At 40.7% G+C, this 25858-nt stretch overlaps 1 protein-coding gene across 2 annotated transcripts in view; it reads right to left on the minus strand.

Moving 5' to 3' along the window:
- PDE7B (phosphodiesterase 7B) overlaps positions 1-25858 on the minus strand; it is a 221742-nt gene that overhangs the window by 68828 nt on the left and 127056 nt on the right. For both annotated transcript variants that reach the window (XM_060029923.1, XM_060029922.1), the window contains exon 2: positions 14582-14665. In XM_060029923.1, the coding sequence (XP_059885906.1) occupies positions 14582-14665 (84 nt within the window). The remainder of the gene's footprint in view (positions 1-14581; positions 14666-25858) is intronic.

Raw genomic sequence — 25858 nt, forward strand, 5'->3', positions numbered from 1 at the left:
CAAGTACCGCAAAAAAAAAAAAAAAAAAAAGTGCTTAGCACATTGAACCCTCTCAATAAATATCAGCTAATTTGAGTTATAATGATACATTTTATATTGATATCAGATTGAGATCCTAGACTTTCTATGTAACAATTTGAAATAGAATTGGACATCAAGAGCAGTATGTGGGGTTTTTATAAAGCATGTCATTAAAGGAGTCTTGCCCTTAGGTATAGGAGATTGGACTAAAGGTGTTGAAGTGGTACAGAACGCACTTTCATTGTACAGCCGGCAATCACTGGCCATTCCTTTGTAGCTTAGTTTTAATATTAAAAAGAAGCAACCACTTGCTGTGCAAGGAACAAGGGAGGAGAAAACGTATTTTTCTTTACACACAAGCCTTCAGTGAGTCTCCATTTTATTTTTTACAGAGTAAATGACAAACTGATATTCAAGACAGCCCCTGGTATAGTTCTAAACAATCCCCATGGTTTAGTAAAAGTTCAGCCTAATTTTACATCAATTCTGATTACATTCCCTCCAACTGTGCAGCTCTCTCCCTTCAACACTGCACATTCACTCTAGGATTTGAAGGCACTCAGCTTTTGAATGAACCCAGCTTTTCCCCACCTCTGGTCTTTCTTTTGAATGCACCTTAAAAAATTTCTACTTATAAAAATCCAACTGTTGTCCAAGTACCAATGCCAACCCCTCCATGAGGTCCTTCACTAGAATGACCAATGCTCTCTCCATGGGAGCCTCCTTGGCACCTGTCAGTTTATCTGGTGTTAATTTCGCTGGTGTTTGTCTGAGTTGTGTACCAGCCTTTCCCCAAATGTTTTGTTTATCTTTTATCTCCTGTAGCTCATATCCTGGCACTCAGTATATTCTCGATAAATATGAATTGTTTAGTTTACCTTTTCTTCTTAAAAAAAAGAGAGAGAGAGAGATTTACTCCAGGTCTTCCAAGGAGAAGGTGTTTTGGGTGGATTTTTAGTTTCCTGGTCTTTACCAAGAATTGTCTCCAAAATAGAAAGCAAAGCGAATCTGCTAAGGCACAAAAGGAGAGAATGAGAAAAGAAGAAGAGAGGAGATGGGGGGACTTTGCTTTTTCACTTGGCAAGGATTGTCAAAAAATGGTAGGTGGGAGAGGGAAGGGGGGTACTAGGGCTTGCAATCTACACTAAGGTTAAGTTTGTTCTACTTGACTGATTCTTGGTGACTCTTGGGAGAGAAGGTGCTAGAAATCTTCACGTTGCCACAGAATCCACAGCCACTGGGGGAGGAAGAGCAAGGAGGAAACGTCTCCCAACCCCCGCCTAGACATAAACTAGCTGCTGCCACAGCTGTCTTCATGTGATGAATTGGCTCCTGTGGGTGGTCACGGGGTGGGTGTGCAGGGCAGAGACACTGGAGACAGAAGTAAAACTTATTTTCATCGACATTCCTTACAGATTATATTACCCACAGAGCACAAGTAAGCCCAGGAATGAAGAGAGGAGTCTTTGACGGGAGGTTATCATTTTCTTTTGTTTTAGGTTTTGCACTGTGGGAGATGTGGGAGAGCGGGGGCAGGGGGGGGGGCAGGAATGGTGACAAGCTTATCTATACTGTGACAAGCTTATCTATAATGGTCCACACTGCGAGAAAACGGGAAAGCAATGACACCGACTTAGCTGTCCCAGGTGGGGCCAGGCCACCATGTTGTTGCTGGAATTTTCCTTTAGTGGCACCACAGCTGTGGTCCAGCAGACGCTGAGTGCTGGTGGCCAGGTGGAGCACAGAACTCTCTCTCTGGGCCACAAATGCATGGCCATCAAGCTCAGAGGGTCCTCCAGTCCCTGTCTCTACCACCCTCCACCTTGCTTCCTACTTCATGGAGAGATTGAAAGTCACTAGGTGGGACATTCCTTACCATTTTGCTATAAAACCTATAAAACCTCCTACTCTGCAGATATTCTTGTCTTCGTTCTATCCATTCTATTAGATGAGCTGCCTCCTTTTCTAAGGCCAGTCCCCCTACTATGTTTCCAGGACAGTTTGCTCTGTTGGGGCCCCAGGCAGGTCACCCCAAAATATGCCTCAATGGCATATTGATTATTTTGAATTAAAATTACTTAAGAAACGGCCAATGTAAGAGGGATGCTCTGATTTTCCTCTCTGTCGCCCTGAAAGCAGGAAATCAACCTCTCACGTGAAAGGTGCACTCCTTGTATCTGGAGGTAGAAGGACACCCTGATCATGGACGACTGGGAATTTGGGCTGAGACGCTTGCATAAACAAACCTTATTTCTTCTTCTAATTTACAAGCCCAAACTCTGTTTAGTTTCTTCACTAACTGGGCACCTCAAACCTAAGTTTCTTCATCCTGTCAATTCCTCACAAATTTATTCTGTGTAAAAAAGTATAAAAGTAGCCTGCTTTGGCCACTTCTTAGGTTCCATTTCTATGAGTCCTTCATGCACATGAATTAAAATTTGTTTCTTTTTCTCCTTTTCATCTGTCTTGTGTCCATGTTACTATTTGTCTCTCCACAAGAACTCAAGAGGGGTAGAGGGGGAATTTCCCCCTCCCTAAATAACGACTCCCAGTTATGACTTTTCTCTCTCATATATTCCATTGTTTTTTCTCAACTAGATCTTTCTCACCATAATTTCATTATGCTTCAATGTCTTGCAAAAACAAAACCAAAATACTTCCAGTCCCATGTTTCCAGCTACCATTTTCTCTCTACCAGTTTATTTAGAAACGTGCTTGGGAAAGAGATGTGTCTGGCATTGCAGGGGGAAGCTCCATAAATATTTGTTGAAAGAACGAATAAGTGAAAGGATGAAAAACTGAAAAGGGTTAGTGAATCACTGCCTTCAGTGTAAGTCAAATGTGTTATGTATTGTATACTCTTCCCACAAAGCACTTCTACATATGGTCATAGAGAAACAGAAATATGAATAACCGTAATAATAAAAGCCCACAGTTATTGAGGACCTGTACTGGGATGGCTACTGCGCTAGCACTTTACACACATTTACTCATTACTTTTCACAATAAGCCTATGAGGTCTATACTCTTCAATCCTTTTCCGGCCCAGGAAGTTGGAGCACAGAGAGGTCTGGGCAGCCCCTGCTGCCGGAATCGAAACCCAGGCAGCTGGCTCCCACCAGCTTCAGGGAGAATCCTTGTTTTATCTTTCCTCTCATCACAAGTGGTAAAAGTTATTTTATATCTTTAAGTTGACGTTTAAATAAGGAAGGCCGTGTGACTGTGTGGAAAAACAATGTCAAAAGGCCTGAATCCTTACTCTTTCATTACCTTGCAGTGAGTCACTTGGCCTCTCTGTTGTTTTGCTGGTTGTTTTTTTTGCTTGTAAAACTGAAAAACGGGGCTGAAAGATCTCTTGAGTGCCTTCATTTAAAAGCTTTGTCAAATGTAAAGTGCTGTGTAAATGTGAATTAGAAGTTTGGTTTCATGTTCTTTGGAATACACTTCATCTTTAAAGGACAAGCCATCATTGTGAAGTACCATACGTGGCTTCGATAACTACCCAACCTCACAACTTCCAATCAGTTTTCCAAGAGAGCCCAGTAAATAATGTTTTCTGGACCATGGCTGCAACTTCATTTGCTGTGTGCTGATATTACTTTATTTGGGAAAAAAGGTAAAGATTCTATTTCTGGTCAACATTGAGTTTTTTTCTTTTCAATAAAATTTCATTTTTTTTTCTGAATATAAGAGGAATAAATGCTTATGATATAACAAATAGAAAAAAAGAAAAGAGGGAAATAATAATCATCTAGAAATAATCCCTGTTAAAGTTCTGGTGTATTTTTAAAAACATAACTGAGACCTTCTTTTAAGTTACGCGATTTGTATCCTGCTTCTTTTTACTTCATGTATTATAAACATTTTGAGAAACTGTCTTTCAACGATGCAGTTTGCATGACAGGAAATAACCAACTCCCCCTGGAGAAAAATTAAAGCAACCGGTGGCAGCCTCAAATCTGACTTAAATTTGTCACAATAGTGATTCCATTTCCTTCTTCGTGGGGACAGTTGACAAGTGTCCTCAGCTGTCACCACCACACCCTTCTCTTTCTTATCAAAGAACACAAGGTCGGGTGATGAAATGAGCAATTTGTCACTCGGCACATTCTGCCAGAACAGTGGGAATATTGAAAAACAGTTGAAAAGTTGCAAAATCTAGTATTTAGGTGTATAATTACACATTTCTTGTTAAGTTATAGAAACATTTGTTCAATGATATTGAAGCATTTCATACCAAAAAGGGAATTGTCTAAATGTACTATAAAAAGAAAATAATGATTATAATGTAAGAAAAATACTTCATATGAGTAACTGGCACTTAAAAGGAATGTATGGCATACACGTATTGCCTTTGAATATTAAAATGCATATATAAAGAAGAATTATAGTCCAGGATGGTTAAGAACTTGTGCTCTGGCATTGTATTTTTGAGGTTTGAATTCTGACTAACAAGTTATTTCCTGGGAGAGTTATTTCTCCTCTTTGGGCTTCAGTTTCCTCATTTTAAATAGCAGTGCCTACTTCATAGGGATCTTGTGGGGATTAAATAAGCCGATCTGTGCAAAGTATGTAATACAATGTCTGGAACCTAAAGGCTCCACACATCTTAGCTATTATTATTATCATTTGATATGATATGTGTGTGGCATAACTGACCTATGTCAGCGGTTTCCAAATACTCATAGAAGGTCCAGGTTTGCTGCATCAGATCACCTCAGGATGTTTTGAGAATATACTCTCTGGAGATTCAGGTTCAAAGAGTTTGCAGTTACAGTGTGATGGATAGTTTCTTGGAGATATGGTGGGAGCACAGAAGCGGGAATAATTAGTTAGCTGGGAGGGTTGAGGGAGTCTTCACAAAGGTCATAATGCTGGGCCAGAGCTCGAGCGGTGAAGACAGACAGACAGCTCTCCCTATCCGCAGGTTTCGTATCCGCGAGTTCCGCATCCGCGGATGAGGAGGACGGATTGTAAGGGATTTGATCATTCGCCGATTTTGGTATCCGCGTGGCCCAGGGCTCCTGAAACCAATCCCTTGTGGATACGGAGGGACGAATGTAGATGTCTCCTAGGAGGAGGTGGCCAGGTAGGCGTATACTCAGCAGAGGCAGTAGGTACATCCAAAGTTAAACTACATCTATTGAGGACCTATTAGGAGCCAGACGGGCTGCTGGACACATTGATCTCATTTACCTCTCACCGTGACCCAATGAGTCTGATGTTACAATGTCCTTCCATATGTGTGGACATAAAGTAGTTTGAGCATCTTTCCCACACTCACAAAAGATGTAAGACTGAAACTCAGGTCTGACTTGCAAGTTCATCGTCTTTTTGCCAGTCTCCTTTGCTGACTGCGGTTCAGTGGGTGCGGGGATCTAGGTGGGCAGCCATGGTGGACCCGGCAGAGAAGCAGCCTGCGGGGGTGTGAAGGCCTCTTATTTCTAGTGCTCGCAGCAGCCTTCCTGTGCTTCTCGGCCTTGGGGAGCCTTGCCTGAGAGGGCTCCACCGCCAGCCACCTGCATCCTGGACCTGGGGTTAAGCACCTCCTAGGTTAAGGCTGTTGTGGTGACCGTTGTTAGGTGCAGTGACATTGGCCACCTTCCCTTGGGATTTTCCTCTGTAATTGCTGCCCCTTTCCTCCGCATGTGTTCTACTGCCCTCCCTCCTAAGGTTACTTATCAGTAATAAACCACCCAGGTGCCCCAAGGCAATCTGGTTTGCTAGTTAGAAAGAAATCAAGATCTTGATCTTGTGTGTTAACCGTGAGATCTCAGTTTGGAAACACACAAAAGATTTTAAGGATGGAAACACTGTATTTTTCCATATATAGTTCAATGGGGACCATGGTGAGTCTTTTAGATCTTCTGAAACTTTGAGAGTAGGGTGGCAATCAGAGGACATAACCCCTCATTTTGTTTATTTAATGAAGCCACAAGAGATCGGCTGTGACTGCTTCTGGGTAGGTTGAATTTAATTTTATTTAACAAACAAGTCATTCTAGCTCAGTGACTCAGAGGGAAACTTCAGTCAAAAAAACTTGACTTACTCTTGCTTCCCTCTATATTTTACTGTCTCCAGAAATCCAAAGACACCACTATGCCAGAAATACTCCAGGTGGGTTAGGGTTTTATTCAAGGAAATGCTGCAGTAGAAAATTGCCATTTCTCTGTGCTGTGTTCAGGTGAGTCAGCAAACCCTCTGGGCTCTGATATAAGCAGCCACGTTTGTACCAAATAGAATCCATGAGGGGAGGGTTGGGGAGAGGTGTCTGAACTGTGATGTCTAAATTATTTCTCACAGAGGAAAAGAAATTGCTGGTGAAACTTCCTTCCTTGTGGGCTTTCTTGTCAACTGTCTTGTGCTTTGCTAAATCAAGCTTATTCTAAACTAATACTCTAGGAGCATTTGAACAAAGTAGTCGTTGACTTTGTGATACCTATTCTGGCCATATGGCTCATGGACGGATGTGACTCCCAAGTGGAGCTTCCAAAACAGGCCTCTCTGCCCTGCACTGCAATCCCTTATTTCCAGCTTTCTCCTGGACATTTCCACTTGACTCTCCTGCAAACAACTTGTCCTGACTGAGCTCACTATACTTTCCCCACCACCCTCCACTTTCCTCACCACTGACCTCACCTCCAGATTTTCAGATGACCAGACCAACCCCTGGAACGCCCAGTCTTCAGTATCAGCATTTTATCTCCTTTTCTCCACATCATGTCTGGATTTATACTTTATTTCTACTGCCATCATAGCCTGCCACCTGACTATATTCCTTTTGATTCATTGGGTCTGTTCCCCCTAACATACGGATGTGACTTAATTTTCTGAAACACTACTTAATTCACGTTTTTCTTAAAATTCTCTAGCGATCCTCTTTGCTTTATGAATCAAGTTCAAATCCTTTATCTTGGCATTCCAAGTCTTTTCATTTTCTCTCTAGTCAACGTATTTTACTACTTTTTGGACCTTCTTCCTACTCAGTGCTTAATATCTCCCATATGTCAGCTCAGTCTCGCTTCTAGGCAACTCCTGAACCAGCCAACACTCTGCTGTATCTTTTAGATTTCAGCATGAGACCATAAAGTCCTGTTTTCCTGCTCAGGGCAATTCAGTAATCTCTGCCTTCTCTTGTCTCTGATTTACTGTCCAGTGTCATTTACTTAAGAACTAGTTCATTTATGCTCTTGTATGGTCCTTGGTATAATGTATATTTGTCTTATCCATCTAATAGGGTTGTTAGTTCTTTGAGGGTAGAGGAATATCTCAAAGTTTCCTTTTAAGCACTCGGAATCTTCAGCCTAGGGATGTAGTAGGTGCCATCCCACCACCCCCCAGTCTTTGTTGCCTGGAAAGGAATTATTTGGATATTTGTGTTTGGTGCATCCAGCAGACTCCAGTCCATTGTCATCGGAGACAGGAGCCAGCCATCATGTAAAACGCTGTCTCAGCCCGGTGGTTATTGGTGTGGCCCACGGCACCTTGGCCTCACGGCCTGCTGGGCATAGAGCGAATGTTTGGTGAATGCGTGGATAACAGCCCAGAGGAAATACTGGGCTCACGGATTCAATTTTCTGTTTTTCATCACTCAGATAAAAAATCAATTTGTTAAATGATGTCAGCCAGGTTAATAGAAGGCAAGGGCTATTTTCAGTTCTGGCTTTAGAGGGTGAAAACTCTTTCTTTTTGAATATGGTTTTCCTCAGACAGTCAGGGCTACTGCATGATCTCTCCTGACTTCTCTGGCTCCTCCTTGAATATTGCATCCCCCAATAACATTTACAGCTAGTTGAGTAGAAGGGTGGACGACTCTTTCCTGGTTCCTGAGGTCCTGAAGCCCTAAACACTGGCCTCTGTGTGCAGCCCTCCTTCACATCATCGTTGTTTCAGAGCTGCTCATGTTTTAGTTCCTCTGGAAAGCCTTCTCTCATTTCCCAAGATAGAGTTAATTCTTCCTTTCTTTAACTTCCCCCAAGTTGATCACGCTCTCCTCCGAATCTCGTTTACACATATGTTTCTCGTATTATGTGTACTCTTATTCTAGACACATGTATTATTAGATGTGTCAGTCATATCAAAATGTATTTGCTTATGTCTCTGTAAATTCCTTGAAGGCAGTGGTTATGTCCCACGTATATTCGTGTCTTTGGGGCCTGGCATACTGCTTATCCTAAGAAGTAGTCCGCTGATGGCCAGTGATAAACAGTGAACGGGAGCGAGGGAAACAGTGTGGACACCATCAGGTCTGTCTTCTGCAGTGCAGTGGCGTTTCGGTGGCTGACCATCCTACTGGTCTGGCGCTTCCGCATCTGAAGTGCTGGGAGCCTGCAGCCAGAAACCCCGAGTGCCCATCACGGAGTACGTTCCAGGTGAGTCAGAAGGCATCACAACCACGACCACAACCAACGCCTTGCCTTTCTCCCAGGGGAAGGCAAATATTGAACTTTGAAATTGTGGGGCGTTAACCTTGGAGAAGTCTGAGCTGATCCCAGCCAGCGCCTCCCTCCTCTGTTTGGGGAGCACAGGGCTGGGGGCCGGGGTTTGGGGCTGGTGGGATATCATCCTCTGAGCATGACTCCTTTCAAATCACAGTAACATTTTTTAAAGGATGTTTTTATTTTATTTTCTGTTTTTAATATATATATTTTTTTGGCCGCGCTGCGCAGCATGTGGGATCTTAGTTCCACGACCCGGGAGCAAACCCATGCCCCCTGCAATGGAAGCACAGAGTCTTAACCACTGGACCGCCAGGGAAGTGTCTATTTTCTGTTTTTAAATGTTTATTTTTTAAAACAATTTGAGATATAACGACATAGAACGTTGTGTAAGTCTAAGGTATACAAACGTGTTGATTTGATACCTTTATGTATTACAATATGATTACCACTGTAGTGATAGTTAACACCTCCATTCCTTCACCTAGTTATCATTTCTTTTTTGTGGTGAGAACAGTTAAGAGCTCTTGGCAACTTTGAAGTATATAATACAGTACTGTTGACTAAAATCACTATGCAGTGCGTTAGATCTTCAGAACTTATGCATCTATTACTTGCAAGTTTGCACCCTAAACAATATCTCAGCTGTCACATTGTAGTTTAGGTTCTTTACATTTTGTGTGGCTCTCATAGGTAACATTAAAAGTTATCATTCAAGGGCGGGTGAGGGGAGGGATAAATTAGGAGGTTGGGATTAACATATACACACGACTATATACAAAATAGATAACCAACCAGAACTTTCTGTGTAGCACAGGGAACTATACTCAGAATTTTGTAATAACCTATAATGGAAGAGAATCTGAAGATAGTATGTATATTTATATTTATATCTATATCTGAATCGCTGTGCTATACACCTGAAACTAACATGATGTTGTAAATCAACTATACTTCAATTTAAAAAAAGTTATCTTTTAGAAGATTACTGAAAGGCTGTTACCATCTGCTACGAATTCTCTCTTAGAAAACGGAGTTTATAATCAAATTGCCGCCCCTCCCTCTTTAAGATGGGGATATCACTTAGCACCAGATGGTTTGTAACATGCAGGGTGGCTTTTGGGTGACTCATTTTGTGAATGTATTTTATATTTCTGCAGGGTGTAATGTGTTTAGATGGAAGCTTTTAAAAAAGCATTAAAAAAAAAAGCATTTGAGTCTCTGGGTCAATTCTTCATAAAAAGGTCAATATATATATGTTTGCAAATATTCTGTGTTGGAAATAATGATCAAAGGAAAATATTTTGGTAGTGCTACTAAAATTACCTCATGCTTGTGCAGCTTTTAAAATGGCCCTGCCTGGAGAGGCAGATCTGGAGGAATAGAACTTTAAACATCAAGATTAGCAAATTAACTGACAGGAAAAGCCAAATAGCCAATTAACCTACTATTGCACAGCCCCGGGGCTGGTCTCGAGCTCCAGGCTCTCTGTGGCAGCTGATATCTGGTGCCCTAAAACCTCCAGCTGATGCTCCTTCTTTCTCTCAAGCTCCACAGTCACTGGGCATGTTTGTTTTGTATGTCACTTCCTTTGCTGAGCCAGTGTGGAAATCACATCGTGTTGCTCTGAAGTGGTTGCCACGGGAACATCTCCACCTAGTCATTATCTACTCAGGCTCCTGATTATATTAAGCCAGGAGACAGAGATGTAGCAGGGGTCACTGGAGCCACCTGCTCTGCAGAAACTGTAATTGCTTCTGCGACGTTCATCTCTGGCCACCCGTCTCTCCGAACACTCCTCTACATTTTCCCCTCTCTCGTTTCCCCCCAAACAAAGTCAGTAAATGAAGTCAGTATGTAGGAAATCAGCATGGGGATAAGATGAGCCATTACATTCCCATCCCTCCTGCCCTCCTCCAGTTCTCTGTTTTAGAACCTCATGTGGATTAAAAATAACTGTCACCCTTTTTTTCACATTCTGTTCTGCCCCTCCATGCTTAGAGATAAAGATGACTCTCTTCTTTAAAAGTCTATAATTCCTGTGTCCCACACAATGGTGCTGAAGTCACAGTTTCCTGCTACTTATCCAGAGAAGCTTCTAGAAATTCACATAGATGCCTCTTTTCTAAATTGTATGAAATATCAATAGGACATGAAACTGGCTATTAACAAGTAATTTTATCTCACATGTTTCTATTGATCTGGATGAATTTCTTATGAGGAGGATTTTCTGATCTTTATTCTCAGATTGCATGTGACATAGGAGGGGTGTTGTCTCAGAGTACTTTTTGGGGGAAAAACCATACAATCCATTGGCCTTGTAATTTATTGTCCAAATAAGGATGTTTTGGGAGTTGAAAAGTGGCATTATTAATGGGTATGCCTAGACAACAGGTGTAAATTAGGACCATCTCCGGCAAACCAGGTATATATTGTCACCTTAAATGTAGATGACAGGTACATGGGCATGGTAGTACTATGCCCTCACAGAATATGGGGAAAGGAGCACCTCTTGCAAGAAAAATGTGTGCATTTAGAAATTATACTTGCGGAGTTTAAAATCTGGATCAGCAAGAGTTTCCCTTTTTGTTTATACTTCTACTGCATGTAAATTTTGTTAATGTGAGACCATTCTTAATGTAACGTGATGGCACTGGGAATTGAAAAGAAAAAAAATATGACATTAACAAAGGAAAACAGACTGGACTAAATGTGCCTATATTGATGTCATAAACTCTTTTACCCTGATTAAAAATCTAACTTAAACGTTGGTAACTTTTTTCTGTAAAGGGCCATATACTCAGTATTTGGGGCTTTGCGGGCCATATGGTCTTTGTTGCAACTACTCTGCTGTTGTAGGGTGAAAGTAGCTGTAGACAATATATAAATGGATAGGCATGGCTGCATTCCAATCAAATCTTGTTGACAACAACAGGCAGAGTAGGGACGCAGATTTGGTGCATGAGCTGTCGTTTGCCCATCCTTGTTCTAGTTCTCTGTTTGAATATCTAGAGACTGTTCTCATAGAAGGAAAGTTATGTTAGATATGAATTCTGATGTCTCCTGTCCTGTTGTGACAGGTTGGGGGCTGTGGCTAATGGGGCCCATGGAGAAGTACAATGGGTCTTACTACTTAGTGTACAGTTTTGCTTAGGCATGTTTCAGCCATTCAAGGCATAGCTGAGGTGGGTGGTAGAGGGTAAGCCATCAGGGACACTTTGGACAGGGAATGGCAGCCATGTAGGTTTCAAAAAGCCTTTTAGGAGGAATGCTGTAGGGATGCAGACACAGGGAAGAGAGGCTACGGTGATTCAGTTTTTCGTACAAACTTTTTTTTTTTAAAGTCCTAGATGAGATTCTACCTTGGGAGAGTGTGCAGAACTGCAAGCACCTGAGGAAAATGTATCTGTGCCTATTCTTGGAAAAAACTGACTCAAAATTAAGGTAAATTACATTTAAAAATCACTTTAGTTTGGCACTTATCACGTAGAATTGGAATCAGCTGGTAAAACTAAAAGCTTTAGGAGGAAGTCTCAAAATATTCTCAGGGGTTTATTTCAAATTTTTTATAAAGTTATATTTAAAATGTTTCCCTTTAGGCAGAAAGCACACACTAACAACTCAGGCAAACCACAGCAAGGACATGAAAGAGATCAAAGAGAATTAAGTAGACTGTATATGATAAGGCAGTAGGAGATGTGACACATGTATTATATCTTATGTGACTCTATATAACATAGATATGCACACATTTGCTGCTACTTGGTGACAATCTGCTTTAACTGTAGACTAAGGAAACTGTGGAGAGTGACCACAGTAATGTCATTGGTTCTAGACAATGGAATGGGTAGTATCACAAATAAGGAAAAATCTCAGAGGGCTTCAGTTCTATCTGATTTGTTTGGTTAAATGAAGAGGATGACTGACATTTATAATTATTTAATATAATCTTTTCAAGGGGACCCTTTAATTGGTCAGTTAACAGGAGTTACTAAGATGTCAATAACTCTAAAGAGAATATCCTTTCGGATCTTGTAGTCTATCTTGGGATGTGGTTTTCTGTATAGAGGAAAAAAAATTGAGACCACTTAGAAAACAAAGTACAGTGAAGGCAAATTATTATTGCCTTAGCATATGTTACTGATAAAGAAATACGAGTGAAAGAGTTATCCAGAGTGGAGTGCTGAGCAGAGGAGAAAGGGAATTGCAGGATGGATGGCCAACACTCACTCAGCAGGTGGGAGGTCATGAGCAACAGGCAAGGTGAAATGGGGATGGAGGGCAGAGAGTCAGGGGAAGGAGGCTAGGGTTGAGTCCAGGTACCAGGAAGTTCCTGGAGGACCTACGGCAGAGGGATGACAGGATGGCATCTGCTTACGATGGTCTAATATTATGTTGTGAATAATATAACAGCGAAGTATTATCTGCATTGAGTTTCTCTTCAAATTTTTATAATTTCCAGTTTTTTTCAGCTTAAAAAGTATTAAAAAAGTATTAAAAAAAAATCCAAGTGTTACAGAAACCTAAGATGTAGACAGTTAAATATTCCATAATCCCACCTGCAAGGATAACTATCATTAGTAGTTGATGTTGCTCATTAACACTAAGATAAACAAAAAAAGTTTATCATTTGGAACCTTGGAATTTTAAGGAGAAATGTCTCCTATTTTCCTAATTTGTTCATGGCGTATATTAGGACCCATGATATAACATCTCATTTACTATTGAAAAGAGGCTTTTTGGTTATTTTCTGCCTCTGACCCTAGGTATATGATGCCGTTGAGAGTCCTGGTCTATATAAGACAGTGAATTGGACCCTTGCTTATCCCCGCACTGCTTGGTGGGACCATATGGCTGGGACCTGGAAATCCATACAGGCTAGGGGCTGTCAAAAGGATAACTTCCATGGGTAGCTGGAACAACGCGTTCAGGGTTATAAGGCGGGGTAAGAGACACCATCAGAGCTCCCCATAGGCTGTAACCAATATTGCATTAGTCTAGGAACTCGACTGTATCTTCTAAAATGCATTTTTTTGGGTCTGGGTGGGGAACGTTGTCTCTAGTATGAAAAGAGTTACTCCGAATCCCTGTGTCTCTGAAAGAGCTGAAAAAACAGATACTGCACAGTGATATGGGAGGTGGACAAACCAGGAGAAATACACACGTCCATCTTTCCCTGGCCTTTGGCAGATCTAAGGATCAGAAATAGCAAGTTGCAGTTTCTCCTAGTAATTTTCAGGGGTCAAGGTAATTCAAATTACCTCTTGAGTTGAACTCGTTTATGCCAAAGGAAAGTAATATTTTGTGGGTACAACCCAGCACTTTGAAATTTATGGATGAGAAGTGCTATGAGAATCACATACCGAAAACCTTGGAGCAAGTTGTGAAATTTATCCATTTTCTTCATTCCCCACCCCCAAGTCCCAAGTGAAGGATGATTGTGACAGTTAGAAGACATGAAATCTGGAGGGGTGACTGGTACTGGTTTGGGTTTCCAAAGGAACATGAAATTAAGAGAATTATAAATCAGAGGTGGAGCAGATCTCCAAAGGAGGAATAGTATATGAAGGGGAAAGTTAGAAATAAATGAACTTCTGAAGTAGTCATACTGGAGGAAGCAGCAGCAAGTGCAGGCTGAAAGGACTTCGCCGTGGTGAAGCGTTTTACCAGGGATGCAAGAACAGACCTCAGGACTTAGATTAGATAAAGAAAGTAAAATTAGATAATGGATGGTTACTAAGGGCAGCTGTACAATAGGTTACCCTGTGGGGTTTTAAAAATAAAATAGAATCTCCTCTAGTCTAGTCCCGGCTGAAGGTGGAGAGAGTGTCCTGGATAATGAAAGGAATAGCTTCCTCATGTCAGGCTTCACTGTTTTCAAGATTTACATTTCTAAAGCTGGCGTGATTTCACTGGACCCTCATTGAAGCTCTGTGAGGTAGGGCAGGGCCCGAATGACTTCACTACTAAGGAAATCTAAAGACCAAGGGTTAATTTGCAACTGGGCAGGGAGAGATGGAGGAAGGAAGGCGGACCTCCAAGGGTTTTGAAGTTCAGAGGGAAATGAGAATTTTTTTTTCAAGGAAACATTTGTTCCTTTCCAGGTACACTTGATTACTCACTGTTAAGGAGGCGGAAGTCAATGAATGGGTAGGAGCCGCGGCGTTCAGCAGGAACCCCCGTCTGACCCCTCAGTCGTACATCTCCTAGAAAACAAAATCCAAGCAAATGTTTGAAAACGTTGCCAAGTGTATTCACTTTTCCTCTGTAAATCCTCCTACCCACTTATGTCACTGGAACCTACACCAAATAACAGGGGAAAAATGATTCCATTCACCTTGTTTAAGAGAGCGCTATGTGGGAAGGGATATTTAATGAATGCTGAGTGTAATGAACTTGGCAATATTCTAACAAATGAAGCAGCACTCCTTTCTATTTGCCTGGAAGATAGGTCTGTGAACATTTTGGTAACTTACAAAGTTTCCATAGTCCTTTTTATTCTTCCTAGTGCCATAAAGACGAAGCATCTTAATCTGGAGGACAAAACGGTGTGCTGGGATTATAGCTTTTATTCTAATTAGAAGTTTTAATTGCCCACAGTGCTATTTTTCTTGGTTTCAGCACAGTTTTTGTTTTTGTTTTTTTTCCGGCTGGCATCCACCTTACTTGTTTCTCAGGTTGTATCATTCATTGACCTGCTTGAGAATCTGCTCAGATCAGGGCCAGTCTAGCTCCGGGTACTTTAGACCCTCAGTCTCCCTTGCACTTATGAGTCTGTAGAATTTCTAGCCCTTATTCATTTGTAGGTTTCCTTTAATGTCTGTGTTCACCTTCCCTGATTAAGGAAAGTAGTGAAGTTGAGTGGAAAGGTTTCACGTGGACTTCAGAACAAGGTAGACCTTGGATAAACCTGGCTCAGACACTTGCTAGCTGTGTGAGCTTAGAAAATGTATTTCTCTGAGCCTCAGTTACTTCACTTCAAGGTGTCATTGGTTGGAGAATCTAAAATAACACTTGCTGCCTGGAAATAAATGCTGGTTTTCCTTCTACAATCCTGCAAGGCAGAGATCATGCATATTATGTGTTTTGCATTTCTCTGTAGTGCTTTGTGTGTTGTCTGGTACTTAGCAAACTCTAAGTGAATGTCTTCTATTAACAAGAATAGATATAATGACCAAATTCACCAATTAGTACATATAATACGGAATCAGAGGAGAGGTAAAAATATAGTAGACCTAATATATTTCCGGAAGACTTGAATTGGGGAAGGTTTCAGTTCCAAGAGTGATGCTTCCATTTCCATAAACCACTCTTTCCAAGACAAGAGGTGGCACTAGGGCCTCAGCCTACGAGTACAAAGCAGGAACAGTCTTCTCTCATTAACTCCTAGAGTTAACCAGAGCCTGGATGAGATCTCCATCAGCTATAACCCATGCAATTGACAGTGTTTAAAATATCCCTCACAGATGGGCCTTGTGTACACATGGGCTTGTAAACTGTAAGCTGTGAGCCCTTGGGCTATTCTTTGCTTTGAATTTTATACTGATGCTTTATTTAATGTTTTGTATAATCTGATACTGTAGTGTCATATTGATATTAAAGAACATTACAATTTATGGAACACAGTAAAGTGGGAGGAGGAGAGAAGAGATGGAAAAGTATATTTAAAAATATGAATATAATCTGACATTAAAAAAGAGAATGCTAGTATTTGATAAATTCGTGGGGCTGGATGGTCAATAGTCATAGGAAAGCCACCAGAAAAAGCTGAGGGGTTTTCCTCTCCTCGAGTTGTCTTCAACACCTTATGTTTGTAACTTTCTAAAGAGTTTACAAAGCACTTTCACAAACATCACTGTATATTTATTTTCTTGTTTTTCTCATTGGATCTTCACAATAGCCTTGTGAGGAGAGTCATATTATTACCCTTACTTTATAGGTGAGAAAACAGAGGCTCAGAAAAGAGGGTGAACGATTGCTATTCACCCTACTGGCCCCAGCTCAGGACTCAGACCCCTTAAAGGCACTCAGTAGACTGACTTTATGTATGTTTAAACTTTTATTATTTTATATTGAAGTGTTGTTGATTTACAATATTATATTAGTTTCAGGTGTATAGCATAGTGATTCAGTGTTTTTACAGATTATATTCTTTTAAATGTTATTACAAGATAATGACAGCAATTCCTAGTGCTATACAGTATATCCTTGTTGCTTATCTATTTTATACATAGTAGTTTGCATCTCTTAATCTGATAACCCTATCTTTCTTCTTTCTCCCCTCTTCCTTCTCCCCTCTGGTAACCACTGGTTTGTTTTCTGTATCTGTCTCTTTCTGTTTTGCTATATACATTCACTTGTATTAATTTTTAGATTCCACATATAAGTAATATCATACAGTTTTTGTCTTTTTCTGTCTGACTAATTTCACTAAGCATAGCATTCTCTAGGCCCACCCACGTTGCTGCAGTGACAGAATTTCATTCTTTTTTATGACTGAGTAATATTCCATTGTGTATCTATACCGTATCTTATTTATCCATTTGTCTATTGACTTTAATTGACTGCCTGAGTTTATGGTGCTTTAAGCTTATAATTAGCAGGGCCAGTCCTTAAATCTAGCTTGTTAAACTTCACAGGCAAAGATCTCTCCTCTCAATACCATTGATTTTTTTGTCTATGAAGTGTGTGCACCTGGTTTTTAAAGTTAAAAAAAAAGTCATAGACCTCCACATGATAGAAGCTGTGCTTTTAGTATTTATCAAGAAAATACAGCATGTTAAAAATGATACAACAAATGCAGCACTGCCTTTGAATGAATTTATATTTTATGAGTGACAGTAAGATAGACACACACTTGAAAACCTAGGCAGACTGGGACTTCCCTGGTGGTGTAGCGGTTAAGACTCCGCACTCCCAATGCAGGGGGCCCGGGTTCGATCTCTGGTCAGGAAAATAGGTCCCACATGCATGCCACAACTAAGAGTTTGCATGCCACAACTAGGGAGCCAGCAAGCCACAGCTAAAGAGCCAGCCTGCTGCAACTAAGACCTGGCTCAACCATATAAATAAATAAATAATAATAAAAGAAAACCTCTGCAGAGATGAGACTGTCTTCATTTGGTCTAAAGCTGGCTCGGCTTGTGGATTTGTTCACCTGTTGTGTCATCCCTTTGGGCTTCTCCTATGGGTTTCAAGCTCACTAATTGGAGCTCACTTCCTCACTAGTATTTGCTTCTCAGTGTTACCAAAGAGTTCATCCTGACTTTGTAGTTCTGAAGATACTATTTTCCCAGAAAATTTCTGTCTAATATCAATGTGGGTTTTAAAGCCTCTTCCAGAGTTTACTCCATTTGTCCATCTGAGGGTCTAAGGCAGAGGTGGCCCGTCCTCATGACTTTAGGTTTAGGTTTAGACTTCAGATTTAGAGAAATCGTGAGGAGACGGCACCAGGTGGCGGAACGGGTAAAGGCGGGGTGGTGGTGATACGCTGAGAGTCAGGAAACTCTTGTTACTGAGAGGATCAGAATTTTGCCACCTTGGTGACCTTGGGCAAATCAATAACTACTTCGAGGTCCAGTTTTCTAATATTTAAATTTGCATTATATAGCATCCCCCCCCCACCTCCCCACAGGATTGTTGTGAGGAAATTATCAGGTGCCTGAAAAATAACATGATGATTAACATTATTGAATACTTATGCTGTGCTGAGCATTTCACATGCGTTATCTCATATCATCTACCCAACAACCCAACGAAGGAGGTATTATTATTATACCGTTCACAGATGAGGAAACTGAAGCTAATGGAAATTTGATATGTTGTCTGTGCTCAGAGCTAGTGAGTGGGGAGCTCGTGCTCAAACTCAGAACTGGCTCCAAAACCCATGTTCTTAACCAACCCTGCTCCTATAGCATCAGGATAAAAAAACTGTATAAACAGTTAAGCATTAACTTTTTATTGCATAATGTATGCTCTGATTGCTAGTTGCCCATAAACCAAATATATATTCATCATGATTCCAGGAAACTAAATACCAGGGGAATCTACCCCCTTGATGAATTTGAGATTCAATCAGATAGATGCTGTTTATTCAAATAGCAGTTCAGTGGAAATGGGCTGCATGAATAAGACGACCAAATCCTGCTCTGGATCAACAAGGCATTTATTATTTTCAAGTAAGAAATGGAAAGCGATTATTAAAAGTATTATTCAGCAGAACTCAAACGACCTGGCAACTAATTTACCGAAGCTCTTAATTAAGATAATTTTTTTATGATGCCAGCCCACTTCTGAGAAAAAGAGACAAGTAACAGTGAAGCATGTTGATAGAAAAGATACCTAAACAAACAAACAAAACAAATCAACAACAACAAACTACAAAACCGGAAAGGTTCCGTTGCAGTGTTTATTCTTTCTGTAACTATTATTATAGTCTTGGAAGCAGATACTCATAAACCTATCCATGGCCTTTAGGTGTGGCAGCTAATTGCTTTGAAGAAGGATGAAATCATATTAAAAATACTAGTGAGGCAGGAGGCAGGACAACTGTAAGTGGGCTAACAATGGCTTTTAGAAATTCTTCAACATGAAAAGTTAAATACAAACAAACCAAAGATTCCGTAGCTTCAGTGTTCTATTGAATCGAAGCTTGAATGGGGTAAAATGAATGTTTTCAGTATATATTTCTCATATAGAAAGTTCTTGCTCCTTCTCCCTGCTTTCATGAGCCCCTTCTGATATTAAATTGCTTCAGTATGCTCGTGGGAAGAGAGAAATCGTTCAGTAACCATGGTCCCTGGAGGAGCAGAGGCCACTGGTCCGAAGAACAGAACGAGTGGCGTCCTACTGCACTGCTTTTACTGGCCCACGGTCTCAAGCAATCATCTGTTTACCTAAGGCCTTATATCCAAGCTAAACAATTACTTTGACTATTCATTAGACCCTTGTTTAACTGAAGCAAATTTTTTTCTGGCAAACGGAAGGTGCAGTGGAAGCAGGGAGGAAGCGTTGACAGCTCAGAATCGTGTCCTCGCTCTGTTCTTATTGTGTGCCAAAAGGAAACAAACAGCGGGGGAATTCTTATTTTGAAAGGGCTGCTTCTCTTTTGCCCCTTCAGGCCGAAAACATAACATGTCGTCCTCGGGTATTTAAAGCTGCCAACACAGGCAGAGAGCTGAGACAGCCACTCACCCTCCCGGGGGACGAGGTTCCAGGATGGACCTCTTGCCCACTTGGCCTCTCAGGCCGTCTCTGCTTAATAAAAGCTTGGGAGGGAGCAGACGTTATGTGGCCTCTTATGTAACTGGCAAAGAGGGTGGAGACGCTGACAGCGATGACAACTTACAGTGGCTGAAACACGGGCCACATGACGAGAACCAGACTTTGGCCCCAGTCATGGTGTCAAGGTCATTTCAGGGTGGGGAAAAGAAGCGAGAAAGGAACAGAGCAGTAGCTACTGTGCTCTGATGGCCTCTGAGACGAAGGAAGAAGATAACGAGAACAGCTGCAGGGACCACGGGATAGACATTCATGGGGCACCACGATGAACGAGGAAGATGGTCGTAGAGTCAGAAAGGTGCTATTGAGCCACCATTCTGGCAGGAGAGAAGACGCTCCCGTGAAAGGTATTCCTTTGCGCCTCCTTAGACATTTCTAATTCATGTCACTGCCACAAACTTGCAAAATGAAGGCAGAGAGAAGTCAGATCCCCAAATCTCACACTGGAACTTTCAACAGGCTGCACTGCCCCAGAGCTGGCGGCTGTGAATATTTCAGATGACTACTCTCAATTAGCAAAGTGAATTATTTCTCCTAAGACGTTTATCTAGCCAAATAAAAAGGAGAAAGTTTGTGCAATTTAATCACTCCACAGATTTATGGGATAGGACAGGCAGCCAGTGTAGATGAGTCAGGCAGAGAGGGCTGTTCTGAGTACTGTGAGCCCACGTGAGATCCAAGATGGCTGATGACACCCCAGTTTCCCACCCACAGGTTCAATCTTCTGCTTTACTTTCCTGAGTGGGGCTGGGCCTGTCTCGTTACTAAGAACCTCTCCAGTGGTCTGTTGCACTAATTGTGTCTTTCTGGGCTGTCGCTGAGAGAGCTTTGTGTGTTGGAAAGAGAGGAACCAGGAGTTATTTGTCCAGAAACCATGCTTTTGGCAAAAGGAACAATATACTTGCATGTGCAAAAAGTCCTTTTTTTTCTTCTCTTTGAAAAAACCTTGCACTTTCTGTCAAAATCAGAGAAAGGGAAATTTCACCAAGTTAGAGTTAATGTTCTATTGCCTGTACTTTATTACCTTGCAACTTTAGAATTATTAAATACTTCGTGACAAATGCACATTTTGGGACTTAAATGCTGCAAAAGTGAATATATAAATAGCAGTGCTTTTATTCTTTAAGGCGGGTATGGTATGTTTTAACTCAGACTAGACATTCTTTAGCTTGATGGTTTTACAGGGGGAAATGAGAAAAAAAGTTACAATCACTAGGAACACAGAAGACTAATAAAAAAAGATATTGAACAAGAAGCAGCAGGAATGCCTGAAAAGAATTCCAAGAAGCTGTAAAAGAACTTAAAAGGACACCAAGCACATGTCTTCTTGCAAAGATTGAGAATAAGGGGAATAATCTGAGGAGTCAGTTTAGGGAATACGTGATCTGGATCTGCCTTAAGTAATGAAAACACCAGTGTAAGCTTGCTTATTTCTGGGATAATGCTTTTTACCTCCAGAATCTCACCGAAGCAAAGCTTGCTATTTTTTAATAAATGTATAATACACACACACAATGCCTGGCACGTCATAGGCACTCAAAAAAACCTACAAAAAAACAGTAGCTATTATTATTATTTTGTTGCTGTTCTGAGATTCCTGTGCCCTCCCTCACCACAGTAGGTATTATTTAGGAGAATTTCAAAGTCAGGAACTGTTTCAATGACTGTACATGTATGAACTGGTTTAGTCCTCATAACCGTCCACCTGAGGTAGGTATGTCTAACGTCCATGTTGTGCCAAGGAACACAGAGTTTGTAAGTCACTGAACTGGGATCAGAAGCCAGGTGGCCTCGGAGCCATTGCTCTCTAAACCACTGCTGTGCAGAGCCAATGTCTCCATTCTTTACAACAGTGACCAGTCAGATCACCCATGATGTTTTTCATGGCTTTCTTGACCTTCCAAGGCTGTGTTTTTCCTCCCTCTGCTGGGCAGGTCAGGGTTGATGACAGTCAGTACCAAAGCTATGTCCTGAGGAGATCTTGATGCTTCATGTCTGTACTATAAGCCCAGGACCACAGGGGGTGCCACAGATCATGACACTAGAAGCCACGAGTCTCAGATGATGCAGGTTAGACTACAGGGAGTCTAGACTCCATTGGAGAGCTAGGTATCTTGTAGGGAAGTAGAACTTTTGGGTAAGTGTGTCAGCAAAGGGGCCAATTCTAGAGCAGGCTCTGAGGAGATCCTAGACTAATTCAGTTCCTTTTGATAAACTGTCATGCAAAACATTATACAAAGTGTTGGAAAGTAGGTGGGGAAAGGGAAACACAAATGAACAGAAGATGTCGTCCTGGCACTAAGATCATTAATAATCTAGGAGAGATTCTTAGAAATGAGTAAATATGGTATAAAGCCAGAAGGAATCTAACTTTTAGTGATACTGGGATATTTGGGTTTGGATCCCTGTCTCAGAAGTGCTGTGAGGTTTTATGATTTTATGTGGATAAATAACTTGGACATTTCTGGGTCTAAAATAACTTCCTAGTCATCTACAAAACAGTTGCAGTTAGTAGAACTGAAAGAGAATCATTTAATGTTCAATTAAACAATTTAATATAATTTTACATTTAAAAGGACTTCACATTTTAGAACAATGATTGAAGGTATGATTTAGACTCTCATACCAGGTCTTCAGTAAGCAAATTTCTGTGGGTACAGGTGAATAATTTAAATTAGAACACTCTTTCTGAAATCACTTGTCACTAGGAAGAGACGTCCTTTGGATTTCATGAGTATGTTAGCTTTCTGGAAAAAAAATATACAGACAGCAGAAGAGGTGGGGGAGGAAGAAGCACAGAATGAAGAGGAGGAGAGAGAGAAGAGACTACAAAGAAAACGGACACAGGGAGGGACCGAATCCTGCGGCTGAGGGAAAGGGAGGCATCAGAGATACTTTGTAGATTTTTGTCTTGCATAACTGGATGGTTGGTTGTAGCCATCACAGAAAAAGGAAATTCTCACAGAGGAGTCATTTCATGTCCTTCATTTGATAAATGATATTTAATATAAATGATATTTATGAGACATGATATTTTTGGCAGGCAATACAATGGTGAAGAACCTTGGGAACAGTCTTTGCCTCATGGAGTTTACATTCTCTTGGAGGGGACAGCATAGAAGAATTATATGCATAAATGTAAAGTTGCAACTTTGGGTACTGGAACAAAAGAGAGGTCTATTGATGTTAAGAAAGTTACAATGAACTTCACTTTGCTAGGGAGGTTGTTGTGAGCCTCCCCGAGAAGGTGACATTTGATCTGAGATCTTGGGAATAAACAGGAGTTAATTTAAGGTGAACATATGTCCCGATTTGCCCTGGAAAGGCCTTGATTTAGGCCTATTGTCTGTCCTGGTGTAATCAGTAATAGTGCCCCTTTCACACTTGGAAGTATTCTGATTGGATCATACATTACATGATTACCCCGAGCGCGGCAATCCAGGCAGACAGGTGTGCATGTCCAAAGGCTTTATTGCAGGAGGATGGTGTGTCTGAGCTCCTGTAACAAGACCTAGTGTGTATCATGGGAAAGAACAAAGCGGATGTGGTGGGGCATGATGCACAATGAGGCTGGAGAGGTGTCAGGGCTTTGCAGGACAGGCTGAGGAGTTTGACCTTATTCCAAAAGAACTAGGAAGCCATGCGATGGTATTAAGAGGGAGATGATATAACTGGATTCGCATGTTGAAAAAAACAACTTTGGGTGCACAATCGAGAAGGTTTGGAAGGGGCAAGAAGGACTAGTTAGGGGATCATTGTATTGATAGTAGTCCAGGTGAGAAAAAGTGGTGGCTTGGAGTATGGTAGTGGTCCTGGCAGAGAAGTGAATAGACTTTAGACATATTTAGTAGGTAGAAATGACATGTGGAATTGCCTGGGAGGTCTGAGGGAGAGGGAAATATCAAGGATAATTCCTAGATTTCTGGCTTTTCGTAACTGGATGATTGATTATGCTAACCACAGAAAAACGGAATTTTAAAAGGACCAGATATGGGAGAAGTTCATGTGATCAACTTTGGCTACACTGAGTTTAAGTGGTACTGTTATTTCAAAGCAAAAATGTCAAGTAGGCGGTTGGACATATGGGTCTGGACCCATAGGGAATGTCTGGGATGAATATATAAATTTATAAATCAAATAAAACTACAGGCATGTATAAATTTGCCTAGGAAATGAAGTGATAAGTGAATAGGGCCTGGCATCCAGGGTTAAGCAACTCTAACATTTAATATCTTGCTGGAGGAGGAGTCTGTAAAGGAGAAGAGGCAGCCATAAAGATAGGAAGAAATCCAGAAGCTCATTTTGTCATGGAAGAGAGTAATTCAAGAGGGAGGGAATGGCTTTCAGATAGATCTTGGTGAAAGCGTAAGTGAAAGGAGGATTGAAAAAAGTCCGTTGTGTTTAGCTGAGTGACAGTAGTGTGAAATAGAAGCAGAGTCCTTTGGGCATCACATGGAGTTGGGAAATTGGGAAGGTTTTATTAAGGAGCCAATATTTAGATGATCTTAAAAGATATGTAAAATTTTGAAATTTTACAGTGTTGGCTTGCAGTCGATCCAGCTATGATGATTGAAATGAAGGGAAGAGATTTTAAGGAGAAAATCATGCTGATCTTAAGAACATTGGTAATCCATAAGATTGATATTAATAACAAAATATAATTTGAAAATTGCACAGAGGATAAAACAGCCCTGGTCACGAAAATGCCTGCAAATTTTTGCAAAATATAGTGATACCCCGTCTAATCACTTCCTATACCTAAATATACTTCAAGAAAAAATAAATAGTCTCTTGGAAATCAGTGTCAAGGAGAGTATTTGTTGGGAAGAAAAGGATGGGCACATTAACGAGAAGAAATATAATTAATAAGATAAAATACCAAGTCCTAATATTGTTGAATAATTTCTTGTTTTCTTGAACTTTGAATAATTTGAGAGAAGTGTTTCAATGTATTGTTTGTTTTCATGTGCTTCTGAACTTCCTGATTCTGGCCGGGAACAAGGACAGACCTGCCAAAATACTGCAAGAAAAGATGTTGCTGATCACGGGCAGGAAATACTCAAAGTCCCACGAGATAGCCTGTTCTTAGGAGACTTCCACATGAAGTCTGCTGACCTCAGAAGGACCATCAGGCCACCACACTCACTGCTGGAGCCTGCTCAGGGTTAGGAGGTGTTTGGGAGTTCTTCATTCCAGGCATCCGTGCCAACATGGCACTGGAGATTCTTTTAAACTCCAAGTGTTGTTCATTTTTTGTTTTTCAGAAGGGAAACAGATGGCAAAAACTGAACTGAGTTGGGAAATGGTTGAATCTATTATGTTACGTCCATGTTATAGGATGTTATTTTGCTATTAAAACCTGTCACTTATATTTCTATAGTAATCGCTAACATTTATTGAGCATATAGTATGTGCTAGGTAATGTTTGAAGTACTTTTCATGAATTAACTCATTTCATCCTCTCAATAGCCCCCTTAAATAAGTACTGTTGTCTATGTCGTACCTGGGAGACAGAGGTGTTAAATTACTTTTCCAAGATGATGTAGTCAGTGAGTGTGAAGGCAGATTTGCAACCAGGATGACTGGCTCCACAGCCTGTGTTTTCAACTAATATGGTACAATATGTCTGTTCAAATATGTCTTGATCTGAAGTGAGAGCCATGGTATATTGTTAAGGGAGGGTGGGTAATATGTAGTATTGAAAAACTATCACAAAGAAGAAGCCAATAATATGAGAAGCTATTTACTACCTCTGTGAACTTGGTAACTATTAACCATTCTGGGTTTCATTCAATCTTCTGTTTTGTTAAATAGGGATAATAATATCTGCTCTGTATACCTCATAGAAGGTAGGAATCAAATCATGTGGATAAAAGTGCTTTGTCAATCGTCTTGTCATAAAGTTTATTATTAAGAGTATTCTTATTGATATTCCTATATAAAAGTTAAACATACATAATATACTACACATTATATAAATTCTATATTGAATTATATTTTATATATTGTATAAATAATATTATTGATATTGCTATATAAATCTAGGTCATTGTTAAAATAGATTCAAACAGAGTAACATTACTGTTTGATATATAATTAAGTGTGAGTTGGGGCTTCCC

The sequence above is a fragment of the Delphinus delphis genome, chromosome 14 (genome assembly GCF_949987515.2).
Source record: "Delphinus delphis chromosome 14, mDelDel1.2, whole genome shotgun sequence".
In the NCBI taxonomy this organism is placed as follows: Eukaryota; Metazoa; Chordata; class Mammalia; order Artiodactyla; family Delphinidae; genus Delphinus; species Delphinus delphis.